At 33.3% G+C, this 21,988-nt stretch overlaps 1 protein-coding gene across 1 annotated transcript in view; it reads left to right on the top strand.

Annotated features, from left to right (window-relative positions):
* Positions 1 to 21,988, top strand: part of Tmtc2 (transmembrane O-mannosyltransferase targeting cadherins 2) — a 227,531-nt gene that overhangs the window by 92,370 nt on the left and 113,173 nt on the right. The window contains exons 4-7 of the mRNA XM_058571325.1: positions 2,292 to 2,377; positions 2,803 to 2,987; positions 4,109 to 4,187; positions 21,026 to 21,147. Of these exons, the coding sequence (XP_058427308.1) occupies positions 2,292 to 2,377; positions 2,803 to 2,987; positions 4,109 to 4,187; positions 21,026 to 21,147 (472 nt within the window). The remainder of the gene's footprint in view (positions 1 to 2,291; positions 2,378 to 2,802; positions 2,988 to 4,108; positions 4,188 to 21,025; positions 21,148 to 21,988) is intronic.

The following is a 21,988-nucleotide window of genomic DNA, read 5'->3' as shown; positions in this document are numbered from 1 at the left end:
ATTTTCTTTCCCTCTAAGAGTCTCGTGAACCTTTTTGTAGGTTTAAAAGTAAGGAAGTTGTAATGGGGAAGTATATTGAAGTTATTGAACAATTAGGAGCTCATTGATAGACTTTATTCATAAGGAAAACTAGAAAAAATAGAATAAAATATTTGGATGGTATTTCTTCTCTGGTGCTATTAGCCTTCTATCAAAGAGAAGAGCTTTTTTATCTAAATTTGAAAGGAAGTAATAAAGACAAAATTACAGATATTAGCTTCGTTAACTGAAAAGCATTATGTTCATATGATTGTTATTATGAAGAATTGTATCCATTTCTGAAAAATGTGTTTCTTTTTCAATTTTACTCACCTTTAAAACAACTGTTTTTGTGAACATCAGAGTACTAGAGGAAGCTTTGCCTTTTCTTCTCAGAAACTATAATGGGCATCTAATAGCAAAGCATAGTCATTTTATGATCAAATTAATTGTTGCTCAAAATTTTTAGAGAACTGTACATGAAAGTGATCTTAACATGTTTGAGAATTCTCTGATTTAGTCAAATGACCTTTTGCAAATATTAGAGATAATAAAGTTAATGCTGATGAGGCAAATGAACATTCTTGCATTTGAAAATGATTTTCTTCAAATATTTTCTCAACATGTTCATTAAATAAGCTGAGTATGGCCAGGCACAGTGGCACACACATATAATTCTAGGAACTGGAGGAGGAGGGGGCTGCTGAGGCAGGAGGATGACGAGTTCAAAGCCAGCCTCAGCAACTTAGTGAGAGGCCCTAAGCCACTCAGCAAGATCAAATATAAAAAAGGGCTGAGGATTTTGCTCAGTGATTAAGTGCCCTTGGGTTTAATCCCTGGTACCAGATAAATTAAAATAAATAAATAAGCTAAGTATTTTATGCTTGTATTAGCTTAGAAAAAGGTTTTTTTAATTTTTTAATTTTTTTTTTAAATTTCACATTTCTAGATATTTGAATTCCAAACAGGGTGGTACCAGCTCTGGCTGGTGCTTCTCTAGCTGCCTCACATCACGGTAGCATCATAATTTCAGGAGTGCATAAGAAGGAGAGATCAGATGGTGAGACAGGAAGCCAGAGCTGGGTGGGGGGCAGTCTTACTCTTTTACAATAGTGCGTTCTTGCAAGAACTGATTGCTGATTCCATGAGTGTTGCCCTCATGACCCATCCACCTCCCATTAGGCTTACCTCTGAAAGGTCTTTTCACCATCCAGCATTGCCACACACAGGACCAAGTTCCCAGTGCATGCACCCTTCAGGGAATAACTCCAACTATACCTGACCATAGCAATACTCAACAAAAGGTGTTCTTTATCAGTAGTATTCTTTTTTTCTCAGATCTCCATGTACTACCCTTTCAAAGTCTCCTTAGTGGCCAATTTGGATGTGTAATTTGCAGTAATAATAGGAATATGCAGGCCCAGTAGATATGCCAACTATAAGATACATACTGATTACAAGAAGATAGGATAGGCCAAAACCCTTCTGTCAGAGCATTTTGGATTTAGTTCAGATCCTTGACATCTTATTATCATAGAAATGATTATGATTGATTTTCATTTCAGTCATGCAGGTGAGCTCTGGAATAGCTAGGATAATACATGTGGCTATTATTTAAGGAGCCTCCTAGGGAGGCCTATGGAGTCGTAGGGTTCACAGAGAAAGATGTGTTTCAGCATAGTGAATTGAAACGTGAACAGTATTCTGAAATTCAAGTGTATTTGACTAAGACCAAACAGCAAGAAAATAGCAATGTAGGTAGGCTCCAGTTCTATTCTTTATTCCTTCATGGCACCTGAATAAATTCACACTGTTTTTTGTTGTTGACCTAGACTACCTTTTTCCTTTCAGGGAGTCATGGACAAATATTTCCCACTGAACAGCTATCGAGGGAGACATCTCAAGTTTCCATATATATATCTTGGTCTTAGACAGGTTTTCTCTCCGAAGTGATGAGAAAGTGTGCATGCTCCTAGAAGAAATCCAGGTGGTCAGTAACTCTAGTGCAGGGGAACTAGATGCCCAGAGAGGGGAAAGTTCAGGCTTTTGAAAATATTCAATTCTTTCTAATGGAACATAAATGCAACAGACACCTATCCAGTATTTTTTTCTCCTGAGGAATCATTTCCTTCACTTTAAATTTTGTTTATAATACCAAGTCGGCATTTTATTGCACTCTTAACCATTTTTATTTTTGGAATATAAAATAAAAATTTGTGGTTTTATATATAGTAATATAGTCCTGTCTCCAAATTTCTGTTTTCCTCCCACAGAGGGTTACTTCTACAGGAGAACAGCAGATTTGCAGAAGCCCTACATTATTATAAATTGGCCATTGGGAGCAGGCCCACCCTGGCTTGTAAGTAATATTCAAATTTTTTGTGGTTTTAAATACTTTTTTCCCATTTGTTAAAATTACCTTTATGACTTACAGCTTCACAGAGAACACCCTTGGTGCTCCTTTTTCATGAGTACTTGCTAGTCTAGTGATAAATCTCTAACAATTTTATTTCTCTCAATTTCACTTTCAGAAATATTATGATTTATTTAATTAGATTTTAACCTCAATCATATTTGGAGTTCTGTGAAGGGAGAGACTATTTTGTGTATATTTTTAGTGATGCTTATGATTCCCACTACCATTATCTAACCCATGTATTTGTTCCATAAATATTTATCATTTTTAATAAGAAATAATCCATGGAAGCTAAACTGAAGCAAAGATAACTGTTTCATCCATAGTGTAGATGATCTTCTCACACTTCTCTAATTTTCCCCCCACAGCTGCGTACTTAAACACGGGCATTATTCTAATGAATCAAGGAAAGACAGAAGAAGCCCGGCGGACGTTCCTAAAGTGTTCTGATATCCCAGATGAAAACCTGAAAGACCCTCATGCACACAAGAGCTCCGTTACCAGCTGTCTGTACAACCTGGGAAAGCTCTATCACGAGCAAGGACGCTATGAGGTTTGGCCACAACCTGTCTGTCCTTTTCCTGCCCCCTCTTCTGTTCCAGGCTCCATGTTTCCTATCCATTATCTCCTTACAGGGCCACTGCTGTCCTTCAGAAACTAATATGTATTCACAGTCGAAGGATTTTGTCATCAAATTTCTTTGGGAAAAAACTTTTGCAAATAAAATTGTTGCACATTCATTTCCTGTAAAATTCTCAGGAAAAAAATGATGCTAGTATATTTGTGACTGTTGGAGGAAAAAAAAATCACATGCATTGTTTCTCAAGCTTATTGGCTCATTGATGATTTTATGATCCCAGAAACAGTTAACAGAACTGTTTCCCTATAACCAGTGTTATAATTTTTATAAGTTACATATTTTTTTTGTATTTCAAATAGGAAGTGGCTTCATGTAAATTCTGTTTCTCTTTAGTTCTTTTTAAAACTATTATGAAATAAAAGCAAATTATAATGTTCTTTTAATGGGTGGAGGAGTGATGTAACTGTGTTGTTAGGAGGTGAACAGCCTCATCCTCCCTTGCTCACAGAAGGTAGGTCTGCATGTGATCCTGATGCCCCTGTCTTCTTCCTCTCCTCAAACTGTCCTCTACCTTGCCCCTGATACTCTTTCACAAAGACTGCAATATAGCAACAAAGGTACTACTTTTAAACTAATTGCATTTAATAATTTGAGCAAGTCTCGGTAGTCATAAGATTTATTTGTTTGCTGATATTTTATTTAGAACCCACTGGATTGCTTGAATTTGAGTAACTATGAACTTTATAACTGATGAATAACTTCCAAGTGTGGACTTTTTTTTCTTTTTTATTGACTAATCGTGTGAACTGGAAAATTTATATTAAAAGAACATTGCTAACATTCGATTCCTTGTTAAACTACATTTTTATATAGCATTCTTCACTAGGCTGAGCATTTTCATTTGTGAAATTAAGGTAGTAAGCTACCAAAGGACAGCTCAATTACTTTCCTCTAGTGAACCATTTAGAAATAGCAATGGGTAGTTTTCACTTTGGAGAAATGTTATTATCTTGTTTTCAGCGAATATCCCTGTATTTTAATGATGATTTATCTCTCTCTCTCTTTCTTTCTTTTTTTTTTTCTTCTTAAATTAGGAAGCCCTGAGTGTATACAAGGAAGCAATTCAGAAAATGCCAAGACAGTTTGCCCCACAAAGCTTGTACAATATGATGGGTAAGTAAAACTTTAATATTTTAATTGACATTTCAGTGACCTGTGGAGAAATTAGAATCTGGACTTGTGATAAATGGAATTCTAATGCATCATATTATTAGTACTAACAAAGGAAACTTTGTTCACAATGGGATGTAATGTTCAAATTCTGACAGCACACTTTTTCTGACATTAGCAAAATAAATGCATTAAATTAGCAATTCTAGCATATTGGCCACTTTCTAGAATTGTTGTAAGAGGCTCTTAAAACCATTTGCATACCAAGCATTAGCTAGAATCTAGAAAATGAAGAAGCAATACCTTCTACATATGTATATATTTTCAGTTATGTTTAGGGATTAATAAAGTACATATTCATTTCAATGAATGTATCAAATTCATGATAATTTGTATTATATTATTTGTATAATCAGAAGATTCTCAAAACTAAACCTATGCTGGGTGCAGTGGTATATATGCCTGTGATCCCAGCTACTTGGAGGCTGAGAGAGGAGATTGCAAGTTCTAGGCCAGCCTGGGCAACTTGGCAAGACCCTGTCTCAAAATAAGAAATAAAAAGTGTTGGAGATACAGCTCAGTTGTACAATGCCCCTGGGTTTAATCCCTAGTACTGCCTCAAACAAACAACAACAAAGAAATCTGCAATGATGTGGAGATTCTGGGGTTTGATGTACATAAAAGATGAGAATAACTGAGCCACTTATATTGTTTTTATTGATCAGGCCTTGAATCTCAGTAGGTTTTTTTCATGTAATATTTTAGAATGAACAAGAATTTGAAGACCCTAAGTATGTTCCTATAATTATCCCTTTTTCTAGATTGAGTAATTAGCTTCATTATCTTGTCAGGTAGGCAGTATATAAATCTCTGGCATGGATTTTTCTAGGTAGAAGAGGTCAAGAACTAGAAATCTAATAAAATGCCTTTTACCTTCGATTAATCCCAACCCTCCTGTAGGAAAGTATTAGCACAGCTGTTGGCTGGTAGGCACAGCTGAAAACCACCTGCTCAGCATGTGACTCTCAGAAACAGAATACTCAACATTTAAAGCACCCTGTGGATGTTTTGATAACTGTTTCAAGATAGAAGGAACTTTTGTCCTCAAATCAAATACTTCTTGTGTTTTTTTCCTTAAAAAACACAAACTTCAAACTCACATCTTCCCTTTTTATTAAATTTTGTTAAGTCTTGTACTATTTCTAGGCCTTCCATATGCATATAAAATAAATGAGATTAGACTATGTGACCTTCAGGATTATATAACACTTTGAAATCCTATGATTTGACTAATTTGTGCATGCACAAAAAGTCTCAAACCCTCTCAAACTAGAAAACATCATCTGTAGTAAAATTTAGAAACAGTTAAAGATGAAATGGGACTCAGTGTTTTTTGTTTATTTATTTTCCAGTGAACAGGAAAAATCGTCATTTGGAAAGAAAGGTTAATAAATCCATTCTCAGTTTCTGGGATTCCCACTGTAGTTTGCCTATTCAACTATAAAGTGATTTAATGTTCATGTTAAAAAGGACAGTGGGGAAAAAAAAAGGACAGTGGGATGTTTCTTAATTGTTCTTTTCCCTCTTTGATATGATTACATGAGGTAAAGTCTAGTGTCATTAAAGGTACTTTAGCCCTTAAATTTTTATGAGTTAAAACAGTGCTCCTTACAGTCCAGGATTTTGCCATTCATCTGAAAGGTCCAGGTATGTAAAATGTGTGCTGAGAATGTGCAGATTTATCCGAAAATTTAACAATCTTGATAATGCCAGATATTTTTCACACCAAAATAAATTCTAAAGGGATTGCTTTCTTTAGCTTTGTATAAAGAGGCATAGCAATTTTACTTTATGATTCTGTTTTTAACTGGAAAGGCCTTATTTCTAATTTTCTTCAATGATTCAATTAGACATCTTTCTTTAAATCAGGATAGGACTCTGAGATCCTTAGCAATAGACTGTGATGTCTCTATTATTAATAGAAAGAGGAGGATTCATGTGATATCTCTATTATTAATAGAAAGAGGAGGTGTTCACCATAATTAATGGTTTTCAGAAAATTCATTCAATTATTTCATGTAAATAAATTGGATTGAAAATTCATCTGTTACTTTGGGATCTGTCTCTCGTATGATTTCACAAGTGCTAAGCTCACATAGGCAGCGACAGATAAATGTGTCCCTAGGGTTATTGCCTATTCCTTTGTCTTATATTCCATTATAGAGAGAGGTGGTCTCTTTGCCCAGGCTTGAAAAGCACCCTACCAATTTTCTACAGGAGGATCCTCATATGATTTAAAATTCCAGATTTCTTCTATAATTGTAGTGGCTGACTTCTGTTTAATTTTATGTGAAGATCTGTCAGCTGATCAGGTTTTATAGTTTCAGTGGTTCAGGAAACTATAATTTTCTCAGAGAGTGAGTTCACCTCCTAATCAAATGGGTTAAATCCCCCGAGTGTTTGCTTTAATTCCTAATACATTTTGATTAGCCTCCATTTGACAAGGAAAAAAATGGCCTGGAAGATAAGCTGCCCTATCAGTTCATCAGTTTCATTAGTCTGTCAGCATGTGCTGATTATCCTATCAAGTTTATCAACAGCCTTGAATGTGTTTTCTAATTCACACATTTACATATTATTAGTGCCCTTTAGGGATCAGTGATGGATTACAATGTCTGGCTAGACGTAGCCTGCAAGGATTCATTTTTTTTTTTTCATGTCTCATTTATTTACCCCTTCAGGACTTTCACTCCTCAGCACTTGTATGTATATATACAAATATTAGGATTTTTCCCCCATTCTATTCTTTTTTTTTTTTAGGAAAAGTTTAGAAAATAAAGGAATACGCATGAAAAAATACATTCGTACCTACATGGTATTATAAGTTTAAAAACTAAACTCACTACAGTACTATTTAAAAACATGCTGGTCCTATTTACTTTCCTTCCCTTTGAACATTTTCTGAAAAATGTCTTACATGACAACATGATACACACCAGTTTACTCATCCTGTACGCCAAATGAGCATACTTTTCTCACTTGTGAATTAATACAAAATAAGTTTGATTAATTTCCTCCCCAACTTCAATTTTTCATATATTATTTTAAGGTCATTTATTTAATTTTATTGTGGTAGTTCACAAGTAAACGTAAACAACATTTAGAGATATATTCTTCATATTCTCTTTGATTCTATAAGACCAAGATATCTGAGTAACAATTGAGTATCTTTTCTTCCAGAATTTAGGCGAACTGCAAACACAGAAATAACATAAAACAGATATTACTTAATATGCAAATATTAAATTTTTACCCAAGTTCTTATACTCGGTAGGATGTGAAAAACATGAAATATTAAGAAACCAAGTCATAAGGTAAATGTTAAAATTGTTCTTAGCCAGTTCTGCCACTTTAATTCTGTGTGCCACAGTTTTCTCCTTAGGTAACAGGGGGAGTTAATCTGTCGAGGGGGGCCTCTGAAGTTAGACAGCCTAGGTTCAAATTGACTTTAACACTCTCTGGCTGAGTATTTCTGGGCAGACTACTTAATGGAAGTCTCAGTTTCTTCATGGATAAGATAGCTGTAATAGTATCAGTTTGAAAATTGCTTAAAATAATGAAGGTAAAGCATATTGGTCCAAATGTCTGACCTGGGTAAGTGTTTTATAAAGTGACCTTCCTCACTTCTGTGAGGCTTAAAGCTCCTAAAGTAGATGATTGTCTTCTCTGTCAGTCCATTTTGGAGTAAGCAGTGTAAATAGAATTATTCCATAGATAAGATTTTTGTCATATCGATGGCCTTGCAGTCACCAAAGTTCAATAGGGATTCTGTTTAGTTCTGTCTTGTCTGGAATTGTGTATTTTCTCTCCAGGCCCATTTCTGTATTTCTATCAGCAACCACAGTCACTCTTTCGTTTATCAGTAGCCATATTAAAACAAAAAGTCAAACAGCATATTCAGCTAATGCCAGCTATCTTAATTCCATTAATAGAGCTCTCCCTATAAGTTAAAACAGCCATATTTAGGTTGAAGGTTTTTTTTTTTTCCTTTTTTCTGTGACATATTTTTCACAGGTTGAATTTCGGTCTCTGCTCTTTTCATCTCAAGTTTTAGGTGTATTTCAGAATCACACACATTTCATACATTAAAATTCTCATAATATTCTCTCTCTTATTTTCCAAGATATGAAATTAACACCCAAAGAATTTATTCAGTCTGTTCAGAATTACAGTTTGTGTTTGAGCCAGAAGTATAGTTTCTTGACTTAAATTCAAATGCCTTTTCTATTTAGCCCTTCTGTGTTACAAAAACTGGCATGTTCTCTGCTATGTCAGAACACCTATTCTGTACACATTTGATGACGAGTAAAAAAAATAAATAAAATAAAATGTATACCTCCCCAGTTTAACTATAAAAAGTAAGCCATCCACAAAATTGTGGTTCGTCACAAATGTATTAAATAGGCAGTGTATTTAAAAATTTTTAATACAGAATAATTTTGAACACCCTCAATTGTTTTCTTCTTTCTCTAATTGTTTATTTCCCTTATTATCTTCACTCAGCATTACTCTTGATAATCCTAAAGGATTATAAGAAATAAAATTAGGCTATAACTTCCTATTATTCTTATCAGTTGGAGCTCTTCTAATCCCAAAGGTCTTTTTGCATCTATTTATTATTTAAAATAAAATTACTTGTCCTTCTCAATGCAAAGTAATTGTTGGGTTTAATTATACAAGCAATTTAGACCATTTTATCTTGGCAATATATCTTGACAACAGAAGGGCATAATCTGTATGGAGTAATGGAGAATTTAGGGTTACTGTCTCATCACTGCAGTCTACAGTCACGGATTGGAATAACTTCTGAGAGTAAATAAAGTATTTTTCTTAAAGTCACAAGTGCTGAGTTTGGGAGTGGTAGAGAGAAGGTTGTGGTAGGAAATATAGTCAATATGATTCCTGTTCCCATGGAGTTTTCTGAGAGTTCAGAGGTCTTTAGTGTCTCCCCTTAGTAAGTAAATACCTACAAATGAAATGGAAAATTACTACTCTCACCTAGACAGTATTTTGCCTATCGCTAGGTAGGCCGTGCTGTGCTGACTGGGCTATACAAAACATGTAAGAATTCAGGTTAGATAGTTTAATGTGATACTACTATCACAATTGGCATACATACTCATATTTTTCTGTTCACTGAAATCTACATAATGAATACTATGCATTCATCTTTGGGATATATTACATTCTTTTTTTTTAATCTCCCCGAGAGGAATTGTGTAACAATGGCCCATTGTTTATTTGCCATTATTTTCAACATAGTTTTGACTATTTTGATAATTTCTAGTTTTGTTTTGTTTTATATATACTCCTGTTACTTTTAAGTCTCAGCCCAATATTGGAAAATATGTTTTCTGCTGTTAGCCTTCAGCTAACAAGTCTTTTACTTACATACATTTGAAATTGAAAAAATGTTTTCACACTCTCAAAATCTTTTGATTAAATTTTAGCTCTTTGAAGTAGCTGTTTAGCTATAAGAGTTTTTCTCTGATAATAGTGGGCTGCTCATAGAGAATATAGAAATAATGAAAGGAAAGATGACTTTATTTTTCATTAGAGCAATGTTTTGGGTAAAAAAAATATAGAATTCTATTTTGAGAAGGAAACTTGTATAAAGAGTTAAATATCTAACCAAGAATCATTAGGTTTTTTATTATTTTGATGGAAAGAACTGACAAAAGAGATTCACAGTGTACCTCTTGAAAACAAAATGCAAAGTCTTATTTGTAAATTCATCTCACCTCTACCTCAATATGTACATTATGTGCTCAGTTCAGCTGGTAGAAAGGGTATAAAAGAAGTCTGTTTCTCTTTCAGCCATCTGTATAGTATGTGTTTTAGTTGAATCAGTTATTTTTCATGGATTATTCTGTGTGTGTGTGTGTGTGTGTGTGTGTGTGTCTCCAACCTTACCATATACCAGAATACATTTTAGAGTGAGGATATTTAGATTTTTTGCTCTGATGGTTACATTCTAACTGTGTTCTTCTGTGACTAGTTAAGTGAATTGCTCCAGGCATTTAGCATGCTGACTGTGAATGAGATGGTTTTTAACTGTGAGATTGAACTTCACATCTTTTGAGAGTGGAAGCATTAACACTCCAATAGTGTTAAGCTTCTTGTACCACCTGCTTCCCCTATTTGGAGTCTGGTGAGTTTTCCCATGATCGCTTCCATTGGCACTATTGACGACCCTGAGCCAATCCTATAGATGTCAGTATGACCGTATAAGTGGATTAGACAGCAATCTATACAATTCCCCAAAGAACATTAACTTCTAATTTTTAAAATAATTATACTTATTTCACTTTCATTTTTTCATCATCAGAAAAGAAAGACCAGGAGATGCGAGCCAGATATATAAAGTTCATCAGGACTGAGAGACAAAATACAGATTTGAGAAATTTCAGAAATTCACTTCATAAGTAGTCAAAAAGAGGAAAATTGTGAATTTTTAGTTATTTATCAAAAATAATGATTTTCTTTTATGAACGAAACAAAATCACAGATTTTTGTCCTAAAAGTTAATTTTTCATTATCAAATTGCTATGGTTTAGTTTCTTTTTTTATACCATTCACGCTTGGTATAAATTCCATGTTATGTACGGTTTCAGACCTTAATTGCTAAGCATTAGTCTGTATACTACAAAGGGCAGCATCCAGTTCAGCTGCATTAAATAGGTAATATATTTTGTTTAAAGTTTCAATTAAACCCAGGGCCAGAAGATATATGGTCCCTATGGGGAGTGTGCACACTTGAATGTCAATAGAGGGGTTGCTAAAGGATCATGCTTAGGTCTCAATGTTGCTTACTTTCCTGGAAATATGATATGAGACAGTTGATTATATTTCATTGCTATTAAAACCACACAAGCCCACCTGTTACATTAATTCATGCTTTTTCCAGTTTTGTGGTAAAGTGAAAGACTGAAGCCTAAAAGCTTTGTTTTTAAATTGAATTATGAGGAAATGAATGTACTCAAATTAATACCTAATTATATCCTTCTTATTCTCTGAATCCCAAATTGTTTCATTGTGTTCTGTTTGGGAAAAAAAATGTTTTCTGAGGCTTCAATAGAGACAAATGGGGAAAATGTACATATTTTCACCTTTTGTTGGGCAATAGCCGTGAGTGAATGTTTTATTCAGTAGTAAATTGAGGTTGGATTGTATTTAGAAAATTGAGGTGATTTTTATGTTACAACTGGGAAATTCATTAACTAGATTTCAAAATCTGGCATTCTCAAAGATGTCAGCTTTGATGTCACTTAGTTAAATGGACATGGTCATGTGAAAGAAGAAAATTGTGTGTGAAGGATAACCTTGAAAATTAATGTCAAGGAAATGAGAAGTTCTTGTTATACATATTTAGAATAGGCAACTGTGGGGGCAGAAAGATGTGGTACTTTTCCTCACCCATTAAAATGGCTGCCCCTGATACTCCTATTAAGAAGAGAGAGGTCCTTAAAGAAAAATACAGCCAATTTATTTAATCAAAGTTTTATATAATTGGAGTCTTCAGAAATGAAGATCCAAAGACCCAGGGGAAATTATTTTTAGGCTTAGGTTTGGGGAAAAGTTGGCAATGGTATAGAAATACGTTTGAACAAAAAATGATGGGTTCTAATGGTCATAGACTGAAGGGGAACCCAGCAAGGTCTGTCTGTCCAGAATCATCTTGGTCTTCCTGGGTAATACTCCTTCCTGCCACTGGCTATGGGGCAGAACCCCTGTGGAATGAGCATCTTAGAGGATGAAGGGAGAAGGGAGAGACTGACCTTTCTAGGTCAATTCTTGCTTTGAGGGGAAAAGAGTTGTAATTTTATGACTCTCCCTAGGAAAGAGGAATTCTAATTTCGATGGAGGCAGAAGGTAGTAGTACAGGGGAAAGGTCAGAAAGATCTAGCTTCTGAAGTTCTTTTCAATCTCCTTCAGTTCAACTACTCAGCAAGCCAAAAAGCCTTACTTTGAGGTATTATTATGTACTGATTCTCAACAAGAGTAAAAAAGTGAAGTTTGAAACTAAATACATTACTAATTCTGAATTTTTTACTGTGTGTTTATTTAGATCTGTCATTCTTAATACATAGGAAAGAATTGTTTTCTACTTAAAAATCTCATATAACTTTCCAAATGCGCTATTATTTAAATTTTACCTACATTGATAGAAACCGTTGTCTATTTTAAATGAGTAAAGATGGACTACAGCATGCAGTGTTTTATTCCAGAATGAAAGTTGTTTTTGCCAACATGTTAATTATGGAAATGGATAAATTTTGAATTTTCTGATATGCCTTAGAATTAACACCAATATAGCAATTTATAGTGCAAATAAATTATTCATTGCCTATTATAGAGACATGCTGCTTGATTTCAGGAATGCACATGAGAATATATTCCTTGAAATGTTAATGTAAAACTGAAAAATCGTCCCTTGTACTCTCCTGACCCACAGGAGGGTCTCTTCCCATTGTCTTGCAACTGTTTGGATTCCTTTTTCTCTGACTCCCAGTTTATTCATTAATTCTTTCCAGGCTAATCTAACTTTTAATCATTCTTCTTTCCTCTAATCCTAATGTTGTTTCTTTTTAAAAACACAGTTAACACTTCTTTGCTTGTTTTTAGTGTTTCTTAAGTGTTCTAGTGATGTGAAGCTACTTTATTTACTAAATTGTAAATCTAAGCAGTATAATATTACATTTGAGGAAAAGGATCCTCACCTCCCCTTACATGAAGGTAAAACACACACACACACACACACACACACACAGGTTTCACACACACAGGTGTCTCACTCCCAAGTTTTGGAAGATCTGAGCACCTAATAGGATTGGCTCCAACATTGGTGGATTGATCATTTTAGTAATTTATTTCCTTGAAAATATAAAGAAAATTGATTAGACTGGAGAACTTCAGAATCCCCAGATACAAGCAGAGAAATGTTGACACAGGCCCCTGGCTTCTTTCCCAATTAAATTTTCATGGCACATCAGATGTTTCCTATATATAACCTCACACTAGAAACTAGGGACCCTTTTAACTTTCATTGAAGTTTTAGTCTATTTCTTGATGATTAGTATTTTTGACTTAATGAAACATATATTCACATTTTTTTCCTACATTTCCTTTGTTTGGCTTAAACCTAATTCTCAAGCTTCAGAGGCTCCTCCTTAAATTTAATGCTACAGAATTTACTGAAGTGTTACATTTTGAACCTTTTCATAACCCTTCTTAATTTAGGATTTGGAAATATTTCATTTTACTTCAATCCCTTCACTTCAGAAGCTCTGATTGTTAATGTCTGTTGTCAGATAGGAAGTGGCCTCTTTTGTGATCCTGTGGATATTTTATTTATTTATTTATGGCTCTGCCCAATAGTCATTGAGGTTTCCAATCAGAACCATTTTATCTGGGCAACTGGACTGTGTTATTTTGTAAGAATAACACAAGGAAAAGATTAAGATTGAAACATAAGAGAGTCATAAAATCTGACTGTTAAGAGTTACAGCAAGTTTGTGGCATAGATACATTAAAAACAAAAGCCAGACTCCCTAATGTTTCTATGTCAATGTTAACACTGTGAAATAAGAAGTGAGAATTAAAATCACAGCAAGTTAAACTCTTGACATAATTCATCTTGATGTTTTATGTTTCTATCTGACTGCAGATTCTAGGAAAAAGTATTATTTGGGGATTGCTCTTTAACAACTTACCTAGTAAAAATGTAAGATCTAAATCCAAGTTGATACATAATGTGATTATCAATTGTATTGTTCTGTTTTTTTTTGTGTGTGTGTGTGTGTGTATTGGTACTGGGATTGTACCCAGGGCCTTGCGCATGTGAGGCAAGAACTCTACCAGCTGAGCTATGTCACCAGCCCCTCAGTTGTATTTTGAGAACTCATTGGAGCCAAAGGCATCTGGACTTACGTTAAAAGACAGGAAGAGATGAAGAATTCTGTGTGTTATTCTGTGTATGTCATAGTCTAGTTGGAATCAGACGAATATAATTGCTGGAGTGGATCCTATCGGTAGATAAAAGGCTGAGGGGCATTTGACTAAATGAAGAATTGAATACTAATTTCAATGGGGAAGCTGTATTTTGTAAAAGTTCCCTTTATCAAATATATTCATAGATTTTAATGTAATAGCAATACATATTCCAAAAGGAATGTTATCAAAAACTTGAATAAAAGTTTCTAAAGTTTCCTTCATAGAATTAAAGGAAACTAGAGCCAAGAAGATTTAAAGAATGATGGATGAGATTTGCTGTACTGGATTTTGAAATATAAAAAGAAGTTAGAGTGATTAGAACAATGTTGTAGAGAGATAAGAACAGGAAACCAGACAAATAATACAAAGAAGCCCTAGAAACAGATCAAAACTCACATAAGGCTTTTGTAGATAATAAATGTGAGATTAATATTTATGAGGGAATGAAATCCTTATAAAAGTTAATCTGGGATAATTAAATGTCTAGATAAGAATAAAATTAGAATCTGGCCTCCTACCATAAGGCAAAATATTTCATATGGAATAAGTAGCTGATTTTAATAATGAAACTATGTAATTAGAAGAGAATTCATATCCCTGTCGGATAGACAAGAAATTTTGTAAAATGTAAGATCTAAATACAAGTTGATACATAATGTGATTATCAATTGTATTGTTCTGTTTTTTTTTTTTGTTTTTTTTTGTGTGTGTGTGTGTGTGTGTTTGTGGGTATGTTGGTGCTGGGATTGAACCCAGGGCCTTGCGCATGTGAGGCGAGTACTCTACCAACTGAGCTATGTCCACAGCCCCTCAATTGTATTTTGAGGACTCATTGGACCCAAAGGCATCTGAACTTAGGTTGAAATACAGGAAGAGAAAACAGTCCAAGAATTCTAGCATTATATATATTAAAATATATTATATATATATATATTTATTCTAAGGTTATACAAAAAGATGTGTTTTAAAAAGTTATACAACAAAGACTATAATTGATAAAGTAGGTACAACTGGTACATGAAAATTTGGTAGGGTAATTTGAATATACAAATGAATAAATACTGATCCTGAATGAAAAAATGAAATTTTGGAAATCTTTCACAGTCTTATTTAAAATAACAGAGTGTGAGAAGAAACTTAAGTACTTAAAGGTGGCAAAATATTTTACTAAGTAATTTTTTAAAAAATGTAAATAGAATTCTTGGGAAACAAAAAATTTTGTCATTGCCTAGCTATGGGTGATATAATTTATTCAATTTTTATGAAATTGTGATCTTTTAGAATTTCTACAATAAGCAGGTGAAATGTTTATAATTAAAAGACAAGTATAAATATAATAAAAAGGAATAATCAAGACTTGGTCTAGTTACACAGATTCAGTGAAATTCCTGAGTAATAAATATTTAGAAAATTGTTTTGAGTACATCTAAAATTATATCTGGGATACACTGAAAATTTCTTTCTTTTTCACTAAATTGTAAGTACCATGAAGGAAATAATTATCTTTATTGCTACTAATGTATTATTCATGACTGTTCACTTAAATTTGTAGGAAAGGTAACAAGAATTGTTTTTTACAAAAGCATTTGTAACAATTTCTTTAATTTCTAAACAATTACTTTAGAAGTTGTGAAAGGGGTACTTTTGATAAAGGTAATGACAAAGGTTTAACAAAACAAAATCTATACTGAATTTTAATATCTGAATACATGCTCTGTTCTTTATCTCTAAGTAGGAGCTGTCCAGTAATTTGAAACATAAGAAACAGTGAGATCTAGACTATTACATCATCAATAACCCAGTATTTTTTCCTTGAGGAGTTAGCCTTTGCCTGGGTTATTTGACATGGGGCTTTTTAGGGAGGAAGAGTGACATTATTTGTTCTACATCTGAAACTGGTTTACATCTGCCTGAAGCCAGCCGAGAGACATCCAAATCCCTTTTGTCTGTGAGTGAATTGGAAATAAATCTGGGTGATGAACCTGATCGCTATATCATCGCACAGCAAATCTTCTCATTCTTACGAAAGGACCTCTATTATGTCATTTTTTTTTCCAGGATGGGAAGGAAAAATAGTCATCATTGCTTCTTTGCCCCTGGGTATTATAAACATTTTTTCTGTTATTGTAAATTTAAAAAAAGTTACTGTACGAGAGAAGATAACTTAACCCTCTTTTCCCCACCCTATTCCTGACCAACTATCTTTCTTATTATTTTCTCCCTTGTTGAATTTACTGAAATTTCTTTTCCTGTGACTATTGCCTTTATGGGAGTTTTTACAATTTTAATAATACAATCAAGCTTGACCTATTACATACCTCCCTTTTAAAAGTACATCCATTTATGGCACTTTTGCCGTCATTTGTATAGCATGATGTAGTGGAAAGTGCCAGAGAAAACTCTTAATATGAATTCTGAATTTGGCATTTGCTTGTTTTTGATTTTGAGCAAATCGGTTAAGCTCAGTGAGTCACATTTACCTCATTTATAATATGAGACTGATGTTAATTACAGTATATGGATAATGTAAAGATAGAAAGATAATATATTTAAGATGTCTGTAGATAGCCAATAAATAATAAGCATGTGTCAGGCAGCTTGACACAATAGGAAAACATCATGGCTTTAGAGCCATTTGGTCCTTTTAGGATGGCATTATTGTCCCTGTGCAAGTCACTCCTCATTCTATAACCTTCCTCTCCCTTCATAAAATGGATATATTACTCATTATTGTAGATTATAAATGAGAAATGTGAAGTTCTATCTTGCCGGTGCTAGCAACATAGCAAGTACTTGTTCTTGTATTATTTGTTGCTAAAATCTTTAATGGGTTGCCTTTTTAACACATCCATTTATCCCTGATTTATTTTTTTGCATTTCAGGTTTTGTATCTTGATTTTATTTTCGTATTTATGGACATCTGTGTGCACGTGTGTGCAGATTACCCATAAAAACAATTTATGTCTTATATTCCACATATTTTCCTCTTAAGAATTGAATAACATATGTGTAGGAAGCATTTTTAAGGTCAGCCCTGGATTACTATTGCTCTTCCTTATTCTTTTAATTCAATAGATAAGCCCAAGGCAGAGTGAAATGAATCTTGATGGCCAATGTATTTCAGCTAGAAAACGATTTTCTATGAGTAAGAGTATCATTTTCACCTGAGCTGAGAAGTTGGACTATTTGTGATTATCCTCCACCATCTAGTTAAAGCAATGTGTTGAGGACAGGTTGTCCTGGATTTAAATTGCCGCTTTACCACTTAGTATGTTTATGATTTTTTGTTACATAGTCACTCTGCTGATCATCTTTTTCATCTCTAAAATCCAGATAATGACATTTCTTAATAACCAGTGAGATGCATATATAAAGCAACTAATACAGAGTTTGAAAATAGGTTTCACGTTACACTATGAACAGTTGATTAGTGGGATGATGGAGTAATGTGTTAAAGCTGCTAATGAGGCTGAGAGAACAAGTTCTGCATGTCCATATGTGTAGAATAGGAAGAGTGGATACATATAAGTAGGACATTGCCACTTGTAACTCGGTACTCCAATTCATAGTTCACACTTAATGTAGAACTACTACTGTAATCATTTGCTATTAAGATACAATGAATGATTACATGAAGTTTTTCCAAGTTAGAATGAATGGTATCTAAAGAAACTGGTTATTTATCAGTTTTCATATGCTTGCCAAGATGCATGGTTACATTACATATTTGTAGCCCTTTAATATTTCCCTATCTCACAAACCTTACAAATTATGAGTGCTTACTGAAGGAAATGGACCATCCACTGATTATTTAGTAAATTAATATTTTCTTTCAAAATAGGTTTCAATAATGATAGATTTCTGACATGGGTAAAAAGCAGTCCTGTATTCTGAAATGAATTTTAGACCTTAGTAAATGTAATGAAAGTTTGAATCTCAAGAGCACTCTGAATTTGGGCTTATTGTATATTCTTTTTCTGTACAGAGGTCCTACTATTATTATTCTAAAAATAAGTTACTTTTTTTTTTATAAATAAGAAGTGGAAGCCACATTAAATGTGGTAGCTGTACAACTTTAAAAACTGTTCTGTGAACACTTGGACAGGTGAATTAGAAGTAGAATTTCATGTTGATTACAAATAGAACCCCTGATGCGGGATCATCTGCCTTATATCTTGTGATCTGTTTTTTATAGATACAGGTTTAGGCAAACTTAGTCATTAATCATTTTATTTTTTTATTTTTTCTTTTAGTTGTAGGTGGACACAATACCTTTTTATTTTATTTATGTGGTGCTGAGGATCGAACCCAGGGCCTCACACATGAGAGGCAAATGCTCTACCACTGAGCCCCAGCCCCAGCCCCCATTAATCATTTTAAACCTCTTAATGTTTGTGTCTTAGGGCTTGCATTTTTTCTGTGGTATAAGCCATATCTAGTATTATTTTAGTATGAAAAAATACCTCACTTCTCCTAAGAAAAATTATTTACTTGGAAACATTTGTTCAATACCCCCCCAAAATCTATCTGATAATATATCAGTTTTTATAGAGGTATTAAAGTATAAACAAGAAAATTATTACAGAAATTTTGGAAAACTAAAAAAAAAAAAAAATCCATTCCCAAACTCATTCTAATAACTAAAAGCATTTTTTGTGTGTGTGTGTGTGTGTATATTCTTTCCTATTCTTTGGTCTTTACTTCCCTGTTTTTTTGCATCTTATCCTAAACATGCATTTTATCTGTTAATGTACGCATGTTTTGTACTTTGTGTGGGGCGGGGGACAAACAAACATGTTTTCACCTCTCTTTTTTATGATGGTGTAGTTTACAGACTGTTCTGAGAAATAAATACAAATATATATGTTTGAGTAGATACATACATTTTTGTTCATATTATACATTATTTGTCATCAATTTTTTTCTTTATTTTTCTCTTTTCTTTCTTTTCTCTTTTTTCTTTTTAAGCATAGGGCATTTAAAAGGTCAGGAGACTCAAACTAATTTAATTGATCAGACATATTTGTACTGACAGTTACTGTGCTAATAAAAAAAAATGTGACTTTTCAAAAGGTAGAGAGTTTTTCTTTGAAGCAAAAAAGTGACAGCCAATGTGGGTAATACATTAGAAAAGGATTCTGTGCTTCTAGTGGAAAAGACTATAATGATTATGATTGGTTAAGCTACAAAGGTCTCTCTGGGAAATAATACGTTACTAAGCTATTTCCTGGTGTCAGAAACTGAATAGCATCTACATTTGTAATGTTTATTAAACTACAATATTTAACTTAAATATACTAGTCACATTAAAATATAACTTTTTTCTATAGGTTGAATATCCCTCCTTACTCTATTAAGAGGGAAAGGGTAATGACAATAACCAATCAACTGGTACTCTTTTGGCTTTACTTCCATATTTTTTCCTGCTTGGTTGTTATTGAAATGCTAATAAGTTTTGTAGCTAAAATTTGTATAACTTGAAAGTAATAACCAATGACTGCAAGTCCCCAGAGTAGCTTTGCACAGGATTAAAGCTGAGCATGCTTAATTGTCACACATTCACTGGATTTTCCAAATGAAACTGGTAAATTTTATTTACATATTGATATAATAATTATCTACGAGTCTATAAAATTATTGTAATATTATAATTTTTGTATATTGACATTATTTACATATGCAAATTATTCTGAAAAAAGTTGAAACTTAACACCATTGTTTAATTCCAAAACATTTTCAACCTTTCTTAACATGGTCATATTACCTTGGAGGGTAGGATGTCACAACTCTTTCCTGAGGTCCCTATGTAGGGTTCTCCACTTAGTAGCTATTCAGTAAATACTTGAACTTCCAAAAGAATGAACGAATGAATGAATGTGAACAAAAAAGAATAAATGTACAGAAGGAAGAACCAACTTGTGTCTCAAAAAACAAATAGTGACAAAGGACCTGTGCTTAAGAATCAGACACTAGTATGGCAGTATGTATAAACATGGCAGTATAACCAATGTGATCCTGCAGTCTGTACACGTGGGAATAATAAGAATTCATACCCCATTTGAAACAATATATGATATATGATATGTCAAGATCAATGTAATGTTTTGAGCAACTAATAAATTTCTGATGTTTAAAAAAAAATGAATTGTGATGCATTCCGCTGTCGTGTATTTAAAAAATAAAACCAATAAAAAAATAAAAAGAAAGTAAACCAAAAAAAAAAAAAAAAAGAAAGTAAAAGAATCAGATGTCACTAGGTTAAAAATCAAAGCTGTACTACTTAACCAAATTTTTAGCAATAGCTATTTCACTTCATATTCCAATCACAAAGTTTTTCATTTATTAAATGAAAGTCATAATGACTTATTTGGAAATCAAATGAGAAAATGAATGAAAGTACTTGCCATAGTATCTGAAATCCCATGGAATGTAAACATGATAATGATGGTGGTGGTGTTGGTGGTGGTGATATTGCAAATGTTGTTGAAAAGCCTAGTGTCAATTTTTTATTTATTTATAACTTTCATTATAAATTTAAATGTATTTTAACTGATATATAAACAACCTTAAGATTATACATATTTATGTGCTACCATGTGTGCTGCATCATATAATGTTGAAATCAGAGTAAACATATCTCACTCCTCGAACATTTATTATTTATTTATTTTTAAAACATTCAATTTCCTTTTTTCTCATTTATTGAGACGTTATCTGTAGTCATCCTGCTGTTCAGTAGCTCACTAGAACCTGCAACCTCAGTTTGATCTTCAGAATTTTTTTTCCAGGTGAAGCATACATGCGATTAAGCAAGCTCCCAGAAGCAGAGTATTGGTATATGGAATCACTGAAATCCAAGACTGACCACATCCCTGCCCATCTCACCTATGGGAAACTGCTAGCTCTGACAGTGAGTAACTACCTTCCTCACTCTTTACAAGTTGGTTTTCCCCATGTGTATCTGGATAGATACCTTTTGAGGTAGTGATTCTGAACCTGTTAACACAGGTGAGGACTTAATGACAGTGATATTATTAGAACCCTGTACGGAAATTATAGAATATTTATTATCCAGTATTTGGCCTAGATAAGATCTGACATGTGATTTAATGGAAAAAAACTAAATGGAGAACTCCATATATGTGATGACATAATGACTGTGTCCTAACAGCAATATATGCATAAATATTATGTTCTACAAACCAACCTTAGCCCTAAATTGGTTGTAATTAGAGCTAAATCTGATTATTTCAAATGACCATCATCATATAAAACTTCATAAGTGTTGGAATTCCATCTAATAAAATCTTCTATAAGACAAGTGGAGGATACCAGTTGGCCACCCACTGTGACAAACACTCCCTAAGGGCACAGTTTTGTGAAACTGGTGTTAGATGAAGCGCGTAAGAAATTGCTGATATTCTACCATTGTGAGATACAAAACTGGTGAGATACATAAAAATAATTTTATGTATTTAAAAGTAATTTTCATGTCTTTATATTACACAATAGGGGATGGTTAAAAAAATTAAGCTTTCTAAACTCACACAGCTAAGTAGTAGAATTAGAGTTTATTCCTAATATCTGTATTCACCTGATGTCTCCAGTGTTAATAAAAATAAATGCATATTAGATAAACAGAGAGCAAATGGTCAGGAAGGTGAATCCAAAGTGAATTCAAAGATAGGAACTAAAACAAATTATTCGGTAAAGCTAACTTGAAGAAACCTTTTAGAGATGGTGCCATAGCA

The sequence above is a fragment of the Marmota monax genome, unplaced genomic scaffold (assembly GCF_021218885.2).
Source record: "Marmota monax isolate L192 unplaced genomic scaffold, Marmota_monax_Labrador192_F-V1.1 WCK01_AAM20220418_F8-fsc00036, whole genome shotgun sequence".
Lineage (NCBI taxonomy): Eukaryota > Metazoa > Chordata > Mammalia > Rodentia > Sciuridae > Marmota > Marmota monax.
This window is presented reverse-complemented; position numbering and strand designations above follow the sequence as displayed.